At 42.8% G+C, this 14,157-nt stretch overlaps 1 protein-coding gene across 8 annotated transcripts in view; it reads left to right on the top strand.

Annotated features, from left to right (window-relative positions):
- Window positions 1-14,157, top strand: part of KIF13A (kinesin family member 13A) — a 233,237-nt gene that overhangs the window by 193,717 nt on the left and 25,363 nt on the right. For 5 of the 8 annotated variants that reach the window (XM_007973605.3, XM_007973602.3, XM_007973599.3 and 2 more), the window contains exons 23-28: window positions 188-339; window positions 2,242-2,374; window positions 2,558-2,704; window positions 7,861-7,899; window positions 9,890-9,989; window positions 12,451-12,577. In XM_007973605.3, coding sequence (XP_007971796.1) covers window positions 188-339; window positions 2,242-2,374; window positions 2,558-2,704; window positions 7,861-7,899; window positions 9,890-9,989; window positions 12,451-12,577 — 698 coding nt within the window. The remainder of the gene's footprint in view (window positions 1-187; window positions 340-2,241; window positions 2,375-2,557; window positions 2,705-7,860; window positions 7,900-9,889; window positions 9,990-12,450; window positions 12,578-14,157) is intronic. The other 3 variants (XM_007973606.3, XM_007973603.3, XM_007973600.3) reach the window with 1 other exon arrangement.

The following is a 14,157-nucleotide window of genomic DNA, read 5'->3' as shown; positions in this document are numbered from 1 at the left end:
CTTCCAATTTTCCTTTCAGATCTAATATTCTGTGGTTCTTCATGGTTTTCTGTAAAACAGAAGAGATGGATTTAAGGTCGAGATCAGGCTAACATACTCTAAAATAAATATAACAGTTGAAAGGTCAAAAGGAAATTTCACAGACTCCTTTAAGCATAATTCTTGTGCTTTCCCCTACTTGCCCCAGGACTATGTGGTGAATGTAACAGAAGAATTTCTGGAGTTCATTTCAGATGGAGCACTGGCCATTGAAGTGTGGGGCCACCGGTGTGCTGGAAATGGCACCTCCATCTGGGAGGTTGATTCTCTTCATGCTAAGACAAGAACACTGCATGACAGGTTTGTACTTGGCTGTCAGTTTTAGATACAAGGTCAAGACTAGGACTTGAGCAGTCTCTGAACCTACTCTGGCCTAGGAGGCTGCTCATAAAAAAAAATAAAATCATTTAATAAAAAAAAAAGAATGGCTGGGCACAGTGGCTTACGCCTCTAATCCAGCACTTTGGGAGGCCGAGGCGGGCGGATCATGAGGTCAGGAGTTAGAGACCAGCCTGGCCAACATGGTGAAACCCTGTCTCTACTAAAAATACAAATATTAGCCAGGCATGGTGGCATGTGCCTATAATCCCAGCTACTCAGGAGGTTGAGGCAGGAGAATCTCTTGAACCCGGTAGGTGGAGGTTTCAGTGAGCCAAGATTGTGCCACTGCACTCCAGCCTGGGTGACAGAGTAAGACTCCGTCTCAAAAAAAAAGAAGGAAGGAAGGGAGGGAGGAAGAGAGGAAGGGAGGGAGAGAGGGAGGGAGGGAGGGAGGGAGGGAGGAAGGGAGGGAAGGAAGCCAGCCTTCTCTGATCCTATTTCCTCCTTTGTAAAATGAAAATGATGAACGAAACTACCAGGTACCAAAGAAGTTCAATGGGGAATTGTATGTCCTATCAACAAATGAGACTGAAACAACTACATCTCTATGTGGAGAAAAATCACCCTTGTTCTTGACTTCACACCATATACAAAAATTAATTTGAGATGAATCTTATGTAACCTTAAATATGAAAGCTTAAACTGTAACACTTACAGAAGAACGCAGGATTTTGAGATAGTCACATATTCTCAGAAAGGCCACAGAAAGTGCTAACCATAGAAGAAAAAAATTGTTTAAATTGGACTTAATCAAAATTAAAAGCATGTGCTCATCAAAAGACCATTACAAAAATGAATACACAAGCCACAATCTGGAGGAAAACTGGCATTTTCTTGTCAAGTTGATCATTCGCCTCTTTTATGACCCGAGAATCCCACTCATAGGTATTTACCCAAGATAAATGAAAATGTCAGTCCGCAATAGAATTGTACACAGTGTTCTTTTTTTTTTTTGAGTTGGAGTCTTACTCTGTCTCCCAGGCTGGAGTGTGCAGTGGTGCGACCTTAGCTTACTGCAGCCTCCACCTCCTGGAGTGAGTCTCCTGCCTCAGCCTCCTGAGTAGCTGGGCTTGCAAGCGTGTACCACCATGCCTGGCTAATTTTTTTTTTTTAAGTAGAGACAGGGTTTCACCATGTTGGCCAGGCTAGTCTCGAACTCCTGACCTCAGGTGATCCACCCGCCTTGGCCTCCCAAAGTGCTGGAATTACAAGTGTGAGCCACCACACCCGGCCTATATGATGCTGATAGCATTGTTATTCGTGGTATCCCCAAATTGCAAATAGCCCAAATATCCTTCAGTGAGTGAATGGGGATAAATTGGTATTATTCATAAATAAAATATTACTCTGCATTAAAAAAGAAAAAAACTTTTTATCCATTTGGATGAATCTCAGAAACATTATGCTGAATGAAAGAAGCCAGACGCAAGAATACATAATGTGCGATTCCATTTATCTGGAGTTCTACAACAGGCAAAACTAATCTCTGAGTTACACAGTTGCTACGGGAGTGTGGGGATTGAATGGGAACGGGTATGAGCAGACTTTCTGAGGTGATAGGGCAGGTTACACTCATATATGCATTTCTCAAAACTCATCTAACTCTATACTCAAGATGTGGACATTTCAGTCTACCTCAATAAAATAAATAGAAACAATATGACAGGGTGGTTTTGAGAGTTAAATAAGGAAGTAACTTATACGAGATACATGGCAGAGTGCCTAGCACATAGTAAGTGCTCAGTGAATGGTGGCTTATTACTGTTACTAACAGTGTGGCTGGACAGTGACCCTCTTGCTTGTTGGAATGTGTTTCTGCAGGTGGAATGAAGTAACGCGAAGAATAGAAATGTGGATCTCCATATTAGAATTGAATGAGTTAGGGGAGTATGCTGCTGTGGAACTTCATCAGGCAAAAGATGTCAACACAGGAGGCATCTTTCAACTTAGACAGGTACTGGGTTAGTTTTGGGTTTTTGGGTTTTTTTTAATGTTTTCTCTCTGTTTCACTCTTACACATAGTTTCTGGGAATTTTCTAACTATTTGTATCTTTGTTCTCTAATCCTTTTCCCCTTCTTTATCCCCTTCCTCTTCATTATCATTCCTGGCACTCATACCCCTGCCCACCCTCTTCAGGGTCATTCCCGTAGAGTGCAAGTCACGGTGAAACCTGTGCAGCATTCGGGGACACTGCCGCTTATGGTTGAAGCCATCCTGTCAGTATCCATTGGTTGTGTGACTGCCAGGTCCACCAAACTCCAGAGAGGGCTGGACAGTTACCAGGTAAGACAAGCAGACTTGAAACAGTATTTAACAAAGCTTGGTTAATGCAGAAATAAGGCATTTAATGATCTCCGATGGGGACCTTTTTGCGAATATAACAGAACTCCTTGCCTTAACCGTAGATCTTCCCCCAGTTCACATTTCCATCCGTTGCCTTTTTTCTAGCTTTAAAATCTGTTTGCTTAGTGTCGGTTAATAATAATTCTATTTATAAACACACACATCCTAATGCTATAGTAGTCATTTACTTTAGGCAGATTTTATTTTATATCTGGCCTAAAATATGTTGTATCTTTGGCATTACTGCTTGACCTGATCTACTTTTTGGGGGTTTTTTTGTATTTTTTTTTTAAAGATAAGGTTTTGCTTTGTTGCCCAGGTTGGAGTATAGCGGTGTGATCATGGCTTACTGCAGCCTTGACCTCCTGGGCTCAAACAGTCCTCCCACCTCAGCTTCCTAAGTAGCTGGGACTACAGGCACACGTCACCACGCCCAGCTGATTCTTTTATTTTTTGTAGAGTAGGGTGTGTCATTCTGTTGCCGACACTGGTCTCAAATTCCTGGACTCAAGTGATCCTCCTGCCTCAGCCTCCCAAAGTGCAGGGATTGCAGGCATGAGCCACCATGCCTGACCACTTTTATTTATAGTGTAAAATTATTTTCATACATTGTCATAATAAACCAGCTCTTTGAAAGCTTTACTTCTTTTGTTAAAATTTGTCCTTATGATCATTTTTGTTCATTAAATCTTGATTTCCTAAACATTATATTCTCATTTTTAAAATAAAAAGATGAAAACCTCTAAGAACTGATCTAAGAATTGATCATATTATCAGTCAGAACTATTCAGTACTCCATGAAAAGAATCTCTAAAATTAGGAACTTGGCCTGGCACGTTTGCTCATGCCTGTAATCCCAGCACTTTGGGAGGCTGAGGTGGGAGGATCACTTGAGCCCAGGAGTTCGAGACCAGCCTGACCAACATGGTGAAACCCTGTCCCTACTAAAAATGCAAAAAATTAGCCAGGTGTGGTGGCGCATGACTGTTGTCTCAGCTATTCAGGAGGCTGAGGCGTGAGAATCATTTGAACCCTGGAGGCAGAGGCTGCAAGTAAGCCAAGATCATGCCACTGCACTCCGGCCTGGGTGACAGAGGAAGACTCTGTCTCAAAACAAATAAAATTAGGAACTTGTCCCCCAGTAGCCTAAAAAAAATGTGTGTGCTTCATTGAGTCCCCAGTTTACTACCAGATACGAATTAGGAACTGGGAAGAATCACTGTTAAATCTGCCTCCCTCACCGCCATATGTGTTTGGGAGCACTCTCCCTATCCTGCCGAGGAGAAAACATTTCTCCTCTGTGGAGTCTGAGTCTAAGCCCAGCCAATCTTGAGGATGTTTTCTCTTCTATCTTGGTTTCCTTTTGGCTTCATGGCTTTTAGGCAAAGACTTTTCTGAAAGCTAAAAGTGAGTGCACAGACTATTGGACTTCAAGGCAGTAATAGCTTTGTCAGATGCTGCCTTCCCTCTTCAAGCCCAAAATTCCCTCTAGCTTGGAACATCTGTCCACACTTCATTCAGAGTATGAGTGTGGGTGCAAGGACAGGGCTGCTGTGGTTTGGCAGTCTTCACCAGACTTTTCCTTGTGTGTGTGCAGCCTGTGGAGCAGGAAATGGGATTGTAGGTATTCTCATAGCAGTTCAGTCCTTCACTTAGCCATCAGCTTCTACGTGGCTGCACAGTTGAAAGAGAACACTAGACTTGGAGTAGGGAGACCTGGGTTCTTAAGTCTAGTTGAGCTTTACTAAATGGTTATCTTGGCTGTATAATTTAAACTTTGAGTTCCCCTTTTCTCCAAAATGATGAGGTAGACTTAATAATCCTGAGGTCCTTGTCCACATAATCCTGAGGTCCTTGTGGCTTAATAAATCTCTGATGCTCAATAAAACATTGAGTTTGTTTGCTTCAAACCGTGACCTGCAGTATATGGATCATCAACTAACTAAATGTTCTCATTTGAGGAACATTCCAAAGATCAACTATTTGCTGCTTTTTTTTTTTTTTTTTTTTGAGTCTCATTCGGTCGCCCAGACTGGAGTACAGTGGTACGATCTCAGATCACGGTAACCTCCGCCTCCTGGGTTCAAGCAATTCTCCTGACTCAGCCTCCAGAGTAGCTGGGATTACAGGTGCCTGCCAACGCGTCTGGCTAATTTTTGTATTGTTAGTAGAGGTGGGGGTTTCACCATGTTGGCCAGGCTGGTCTTGAACTCCTGACCTTGCGATCCTTCCGCCTCAGCCTCCCAAAGTGCTAGGATTACAGGCGTGAGCCACTGCGCCCAGTGTTTTTTTTGTTTTGTTTTTTGTTTTTTGTGTTTTTTTGGAGACGGAGTCTCTCTCTGTCACCCAGGTTGGAGTGCAGTGGCACGATCTCAGCTCACTGCATCCTCCATGTCCCTGGTCCAAGCGATTCTCCTGCTTCAGCCTCCCGAGTAGCTGGTATTACAGGCACAAGCCACCATGCCCAGCTAATTTTTGTATTTTTAGTAGAGATGGGGTTTCACCATGTTGGCCAGGCTGGTCTCGAACTCCTCACCTCAAATGATCGGGCTGCCTGGTCCTCCCAAAGTGCTGGTATTACACGTGTGAGCCACCACGCCCAGCAACTATTTGCATTTTTTTAAAAACAGCTCTACCTCTGAGTTAAAACGGATTTTTGTCAAATTATAAACTTTAAAATATTAGCCTTTCCCCAGTGCTATGTGCTCTTTAAGAGCATAGTGCTCTTGGCCAGGCGCGGTGGCTCACGCCTGTAATCCCAGCACTTTGGGAGGCTGAAGCAGGCGAATCACCAGATCAGGAGATCGAGACCATCCTGGCTAACATAGTAAAACCCCGTCTCTACTAAAAATACAAAAAATTAGCTGGGCGTGGTGGTGGGCACCTGTAGTCCCAGCTACTCAGGAGGCCGTGACCTGCAGTGTATGGATCATCAGCTAAGTAAATGTTCTCATTTGAGGAACATTCCAAAGATCAACTATTTGCTTCTTTTTTTTTTTTTTTTTTGGTGAGTCTCACTCTGTCTCCCAGGCTGGGGTCCAGGAGAATGGCATGAACCCGGGAGGTGGAGCTTGCAGTGAGCAGAGATCGCGCCACTGCTCTCCAACCTGGGTGACAGAGCGAAAGTCCGTCTCAAAGAATAAATAAATAAACAAAAATAAAAATAAATTTAAAGAAAAAAGAGCATAGTGCTCTTAAAATTTGAACTGTAACTATTTTAAAGGCTTTTTTCTTTGCTGCCATGTTCCAGGTTATGTCTGCTAAGTGTTTTTGTTGTTGACACAGTGCTTTAGAATTATTCTGATGCAAAAAAAAAAAAAACAATTATTCTGATGCAGTAGCTGAAACCAATGCAGAATATGCTGATTTTGCAACAATTTTACATCGTGAATGCTTAGGCCAGTTTTCAGTTAATAGAACTACCTCTGTAGTTTAAAATTATGATAAATTAGGCCGGGCACAGTGGCTCACGCCTGTAATCCCAGTACTTTGGGAGGCCAAGGCGGGCGGATCACGAGGTCAGGAGATCGAGACCATCCTGGCGAACATAGTGAAACCCTGTCTCTACTAAAAATACAAAAAAATTAGCCAGGCGTGGTGGCGGGCGCCTGTAGTCCCAGCTTCTCGGGAGGCTGAGGCAGGAGAATGGCGTGAACCCAGGAGGCGACAGAGCTTGCAGTGAGTGGAGATCGCGCCACTGTACTCCAGCCTGGGAGACAGAACGAGACCCTGTCTCAATAAAAAAGGAAAAAAAATAAATTATGATAAATTAGAGCTATTTGTTCTTTTATATTAATAGGAAGCATTAGTTCAAGATAAATTACTTCGAGATTAGGATTGCATTTAATGAGTTAGTCACATAACTGATAATGACGGTTACCAAAATAAAAAAAAAAGCAGTTCATTTTGAAGTATATATGAAAATAATTTTGACTATATTCTTAAAGCACTTTTGTAATCATAAATCTAAATTAAGGGATTCTAGATTCTTGTTTCTAAGGAAACTTTTTTCAACCAAGACCCTTTTGTTTTCAACATGATTACTTTGTTTTGCCAAATGTTTTTGCCAAAATTTTTGCTTTATTTAGTTATTTTACAATGTTTCCTTGTGTTTGGGACAGTTGTGATTCTTTCAAGTGATTGTTATGGTCAGTAGAGAGTACTGACCGATCCTTATATTCCAAATAGTATGCTGTTGCTTTTATTTCAACAGTGTAATATGGACCCTTGTATGTATATAGCCTGAGGTTGCCCCAGCTTTCCCCTGAGATGACTGCATCAGGGAAGACGGCAGAGGTTGGAGACCTCAGACATGGCTTACAGTTCTGACCTGCCATTATCTGTGTGATTGTAAGGTTAAATCATTTCATCCTTTAAGGCTTAGTTGCCTCATTGCTGAAACTGAGATTGGGCAAGAGAATCTTCCTTGTAGTTTTGCCATTCTGTCTTCCTAAGCCTATCTCAAATCTCAGTCAAATAGTCTACCCCAAAAATACATATCAGCTGTCTGTATGACAGTGGTGTAAGGCCTGGCCCAATTATGTTGGTTCCTATCCCCAGCTAAGAGATTTCTTATTTTATTTAATTTTTTGTTTGTTTTTTGGAGACAAAGTCTTGCTCTGCTGCCCAGGCTGAGGTGGAGTGGTATAACCAGAGCTCACTGCAGCCTCCATCTCCTCCTGTCAAGTGATCGTCCCACTTTAATCTCCCAAGTAGCTGGGACTACAGGTGCACGCTATCAAATCCAGCTAATTTTTAAAAAATTTTTGTACAGATGGGGTCTTGCTATGTTGCCCAGGCGGGTCTCGAACTTCTAGCTTCAAGAGATCCTCCTGCCTCGGCCTTCCAAAATATTGGGATTACAGGCATGAGCCCAGCCAAATTTTTATGTTTCAATGATTCTTTATGTGCAAAATTCTTTATAGAGAAGTGAATTAAATCTAGTATACCTTTTTTGAGATTCACTTTAGTGTTTTATTATGCTTATGTATGTGAGCTGTCCATTTTAATGTGTGTTAAGCTTAAATAATTATTTTCCCTGTATGCTGTTTAAAAAAACAAAATGCTTGTCCTTTGTGTTTATTTTTTCCTACCAGAGAGATGATGAGGATGGTGATGATATGGATAGTTATCAGGTATTGCTACTGCTGTCAATCATGTGGCATGGGGCACAGCTACTGCTACTTGCCAGCATTCGCAAAACAGAGGCCAGGGAGGAGGAAGGAGGGCCCTAGAGCGAGAATATGCAGTTTTTCACTTGCTTTTGATTTGCTTTATATGTATTCCAACACCATACTATTTCTATAGATTGCCTTGTCAGTTCAAAATTTGTAACCAAATACTGCCTTTTTGCTATGCCATCTCGATTTACTGTCTTATTGCTAAGCAATATCATTATCACTGCATTAAAATGGATGATCTGGAGACTGATTTGAGTAATAATAAAACTCCAGTCTCCTGCAAATTAATTAATTATTAATTAAAAAATGGATGATCTTAAAATATTGTAGTTATCCATCCATAATCTTTTAGATAGACTCTTACCTTTCCTATGCTAAAGTGCATTCTGCTCCTTACATCCAAGAGCTAATATTGTTGTAATATGCCATTTTACTTCACAAGACTTTCACTGAATAGGAAAATTGGAGACAGTTTATGCACATAATTGTGTTTTGTTTAGCCAGCTTTCTTCTCTCATTTGGGTCACACTTAGTTCTCCATAACCTATAGAATTTAAATCTCAGCTTTTTCTGGTTGGAAATCTAGAAAAAATATATAGATGTGCAAATTGAGATTATACCTAGTCAGCACTGACTGGCCTGATATCATGGAGTGTGGGGTTATGTATAAATTGTCAAAGCAGCAAACCAAGATGAAGCTTTCTGGGTTTGGTGCCCAGTCTTTGTACGGATTCTCCACACACATCGTCAAATGATGTTTTCCCAGTGTGCCTTCCTACATGTAAAATGTGGGTACAGTGGCTGGGCGCAGTGGCTCACGCCTGTAATCCCAGCGCTTTGGGAGGCCAAGGCGGGCAGATCACAAGGTTAGGAGTTCGAGACCAGCCTGGCCAACATGGTGAAACCCCGTCTCTAGTAAAAATACGAAAATTAGCTGGACGTGGTGGCGCACGCCTGTAATCCCAGCTACTCGGGAGGCTGAGGCAGGAGAATCGCTTAAACCTGGGGGGCAGAGGTTGCAGTGAGCCGAGATTGGGCCACTGCACTCCAGCCTGGGCAACAAGAGCGAAACTCTGTCTCAGGGGGAAAAAATGTGGGTACACTGTTGGTAAAGTTTCAGAGGTAAAGGTATCTATTCTTGATGTAACGTCTTAAGTGTTACACTAGAATTAGGCAAGTCAAAGAGCATTTTTAATAGAATTGATGGATTTTCTTTCCCTACTCATAATTCCACGAAGAACCTTTAAGGGAAATATCAGTATCCCCTTGAATCTCAGCAGTGCCATTGACTAACGTCCTGCGGCTGTTTGTGCGCTTCCTGGCAGGTTTTTCACAGTGCAGTCCAATGACTGCCTAGGGGATTTCTTAAAGCATGGCTGACTGCATGTTGGGGTTTGCATGGGAGATTTTTGGTTAGCCTCATGGTGGTGGTTGGAAGTAAAATGTTTGTGGCAAGTTTGAAAAGTTCTCTGCTGACCTACTCTTTGCATTTCAGAAAATCTGTGTTATCAGACCACTGAACTATGAGCTATGAAAATGCCTGTCATTTTCCATTCCATTTGTTGTTACTTGGTTTGGGCTGTGTTCGTGCTGTCCTTCTGTTGGGATCACAAATCCTGCAATGAATAGCTACGATTTAAATATACATACACTCATTGTAAAAAAAAAAATCTGACAGCTGGTAGAGTTTGAGCTTGTCTTGCTTTTAAGTATAATTATCCTTTTGGAGATCCAGGGGCTCCGATTTCTGGGTAACAGCATCCTTGATCAACATGCAGTGTTACTGAGGCCTCTCTGCTTTCTTGCATATTAATCACACAGCAGTGTTCAATAGCTTTTCCTAATGAAAAATTTCCTAGTCAATTTAAACATCTTTTTAAAAAAGAAAGAAAGAAATCGTTGTCTGTGCAGTCTACAGGAAAGTATTTTCCCTCCCTGATGTTAGGAAGAAGACTTAAACTGCGTAAGGGAGAGGTGGTCAGACGCACTCATTAAACGACGAGAATACTTGGATGAACAGATAAAAAAAGTCAGCAATAAAACAGGTATGTGAGATCAAACTCTCTTTTGGGGAGTAACTTTTTCACTTTTACACAATGGCAGTAGGTTGTTTTCTTCCCCTAACTGGACAGTAGTATCTTATTTTTGTTGTTGTCGTTGTTGTTTTAAGACAGCGTCTCACTCTGTCACCCAAGCTGGAGTGCAGTGGCAGGATCATATCTCACTGCAGCCTCTAACTCCTGACCTCAAGAGATCCTCCTGCCTCAGCCTCCTGACTAGCTGAGACTACAGGCACAAGCTACCACACCCGGCTAATTTTTAAATGTTTTGTAGATGGGGGTCTCACTTTGTTGCCCAGGCTGGTCTCAAACTCCTGGACTCAAGTGATCCTCCCACTTCAGCCTCCCAAACTGCTAGAATTGCAGGTGTTAGCCACTGCACCCAGCCTGTTTAGTTTTGTGAACTTGTAACAGTTATAGACATTAGTCAATCACATTATACATTGTTGGTTTAAGAAGCCTCCAAATTTGAAAGTGATACATTTTCATAAAACTCTGAGTTATCTCATAAAACTGTGACATTAAATGTCAAATTCAAATTTCGTTTTGATGAACACAATATGATAAATACCAGTATGTCAATACAAAGTACTTTAGGCACCAGGACCTAGGACCTACAGCAACTGAATGAGCAGGTCAGCACCTATCCACTGTTGGGCCATTGCCATGCACTCCGCTGGTTCAGGGTGGCCCCTGCAGCTCCGTTCACTGCCACCCAGCTCCAAGGGTCAGCTTGCTTATGCTAGCAGTAACCACTTGGATTCTATAGTAGAAATATGCACTTAAAATCCTTAGTGTCTCATCCAGATATCATGGTCCACTCACGTGGTTGGTTCTGCAGCAGAGAACACACACATCATGCATGTTAATCCATTTCATGTAGAAGCCAGCAGAAAGTCTCCCTCAGGGAGGCCGGGCGCGGTGGCTCAAGCCTGTAATCCCAGCACTTTGGGAGGCCGAGACGGGCGGATCACGAGGTCAGGAGATCGAGACCATCCTGGCTAACACGGTGAAACCCCGTCTCTACTAAAAAATACAAAAAACTAGCCGGGCGAGGTGGCGGGTGCCTGTAGTCCCAGCTACTCGGGAGGCTGAGGCAGGAGAATGGCGTGAACCCAGGAGGCGGAGCTTGCAGTGAGCTGAGATCTGGCCACTGCACTCCAGCCTGGGTGACAGAGCAAGACTCCGTCTCAAAAAAAAAAAAAAAAAAGAAAGTCTCCCTCAGGAAAACACCTTGGCTCAACATGTGGTGTTGCCTTGTGTATGTGCTCAGGCTGCTAATGAAAACCCACTTTGACTGTACCCAGGGAGCCCCAGAGTTGAATTATGAATAAGAGGATTTCAAAGTGTATCAAATAAAATCCCTTTCATGATAAGCCTCAAGGAAAATAAAGGTGATTTTACAGAGTAAGGAATATGGTGGGTTTTTTATTTTTTATTTATTTATTATTTTATTTTATTTTATTTTATTTTATTTTGAGACAGAGTCTTGCTCTGTCACCCAGGCTGGAGTGCAGTGGCACAATCTTGGCTCACTGCAACCTCCTTCTCCCGGGTTCAAGTGATTCTCCTGTCTCAGCCTCCTGAGAAGCTGGGACTACAGTGCCCACCACCACACCCGGCTAATTTTTGTATTTTTACTGGAGACAGGCTTTTACCATATTGGCCAGACTGGTTTCGAACTCCTGACCTCAGGAGTTCTGCCCACCTCGGCCACCCAAAGTACTGGGGTTACAGCCGTGAGCCACCGTGCCTGGCCTATGGTGTTTTTTAAGCCTCTGTCTTTGTAACATCATGTATAGTTCTGTAAAGCAGTGTCACGTCCATATTTCATTTGATCCTTCCAGCAAGTACATGAAGTAGACATGACTTCTTTTATCCCTGTTTGACAGGTTAGGGAGACTCATCTGTTGGATAACTTCCCCAAATTACAGAACCAGCAAAATAACCTAAGTCTCATAATTGCTTTTCCAATGCCCTTTCTGCTATTTCTGGCTTATGGTTCCTTAAATTGGTGTCACAGCCCCTCTCAGCTCCCTATACATGCTCTTGCTTGAACTTCAAAGACTAAAATCCATTTTAGGTACATAGTGGATGTTTAAGCCACTTATAGATAGCACTGAATGAAATCTGTTTATTGTTTTTGTTTGCTTGTTTTTTGAGACAGGGTCTCTTGTCTGTTTTCCAGGCTTTAGTACAGTGATGTGATGATAGCTCACTGTAGCCTTGAACTCCCAGACTCAAGTGATCTTCCCATCTCAGCTGCCCAAGTATCTGGGACTACAGGCATGCATGCCACCACCCTGCCCAACTATTGCTTTTTTTTTTTTTTTTTTTTGGTAGAGATGGGTCTCACTATGTTGCCCAGGCCAAAATCTGTTCCTTGTAAATTGAGAAGTCATACTTTCTCTCTTGTTGGCATTGATCCCCTCATCTTTTTCTGCAGAGAAAACAGAGGACGATGTGGAGCGGGAAGCCCAGCTTGTGGAGCAGTGGGTAGGGCTGACCGAGGAAAGGAACGCTGTACTGGTGCCGGCCCCAGGCAGTGGGATTCCTGGGGCACCTGCCGACTGGTAAGGCTGCCCTCCCTTCTGTGCAGACCGAGGGAGATGAGATGGTACAGGTCGCCTGTGGCAAGAGCCATGCAAGAGACTTTCCAGGATTGTCACAAAAAATGCCAACCAGCTGAACTGCTTAGGGAATGTCCGCTCATCTCTAGTGCTTCCATCCCTTTTTTCCTTCCCCAGTGAAGCCAGCTTTCTCCCACAGGAAGCCAGAGAGCATTGATTACCTGGCCAGGAATCACATATCCCACTCCTCTATTCCTCTGCATAAGCAACTTGGACATTGTTCCCTGATCTCTAGAAACTCTTTTATCTTGGCTGGAAAGTATTTGAAGAGGGCAGAAAATACATTAGTGGAGCTATCTTTTTGGTAGTACTGTGAGAATTAGAGATAATGTATATAAAATACCTTATATATGATAATATTATCTTGTATATTATAATGTGTATAAAATACTTTTCATACCCATTCGTTAAATCCTAGCTGATGCTGCTTATTCTCATTCTCATTTTTATTATTATATATCCAGGGCATTTAAGAGAAATCAGATTCCTTTTGAACACAGAATGTGCATGCCCAGTTAGTCTTTTTTGAACAGGTATAGAAACATTAGCGACAATACCCGCATCTCTAATGATAAACGGAAATGTCATCAATTTCGTGGTCTGTTTTCTGAAACTAGAAACTCTGAATCTGCAGGCACATAATCTATAACCTGATGTTTCTCCCTGCAGTTCCTGCTGTTGTGCTGGAATCCTGTAGGTCTCTTGCAGTCATTCTGCCAGCCACTTCTTATGGACAGCCTGCTCACCCCAATCTTGTTCCGGCCCCTCAAAACCCTCTCTAGACAGTTCTTCTCCCTACTTCAGTCTCTCTGGTGTCAAGTGTTTTGAAACTTCAGATCATCTTGAGTGTTTGTAACATGTAGGCCTGGGTGTCATCCCTAGTAATTTTGATTCAGAAGAGAAAGGAAGGACCCGCGACTCTTCTTTTTTTATTTTTTTAAGTAAGAATTTGCTTTTTTTTTTTTTTTTTTGAGACGGAGTCTCACTCTGTCGCTGAGATCTCCACTCACTGCAAACTCCGCCTCCCAGGTTCACACCATTCTCCTGCCTCAGCCTCCCAGGTAGGGACTACAGGCGTCCGCCACCGTGCCCGGCTAATTTTTGTATTCTTAGTAGAGATGGGGTTTCACCGTGTTAGCCAGGATGGTCTCAATCTCCTGACCTCGTGAGCCACCACGCCCAGCCAGGAATTTGTATTTCTAAAGGCACTCTTCACTTTAAGAGGCCTCTGAGGCCGTTCTATTGCAGCTGGGCAAGTTGGGGTTTTTTGTTTGTTTTTTATTTTTTTGAGGCAGGGTCTGTTTCCCAGGCTGGAGTACAGTGGCACGATCTCAGTGCACTGCAACCTCCATCTCCCAGGTTCAAGCCATCCTCCCACCTCCCAAGTAGCTGGGACCACAGGCTTATACCACCACACCCAGCTAGTGTTGTTTGTTGTTTTTTTTTTTATATAGAGACAAGGTCTCCCTGTGTTGCCCAGACTGGTCTTGAACTCCTGCCCTCAAACTATCCTGCCTTGGCCT

Source organism: Chlorocebus sabaeus, chromosome 17, assembly GCF_047675955.1.
Source record: "Chlorocebus sabaeus isolate Y175 chromosome 17, mChlSab1.0.hap1, whole genome shotgun sequence".
NCBI lineage: Eukaryota > Metazoa > Chordata > Mammalia > Primates > Cercopithecidae > Chlorocebus > Chlorocebus sabaeus.
The sequence above is the reverse complement of the archived record's forward strand: the minus strand, read 5'-3'. Positions and strand labels throughout refer to the sequence as shown.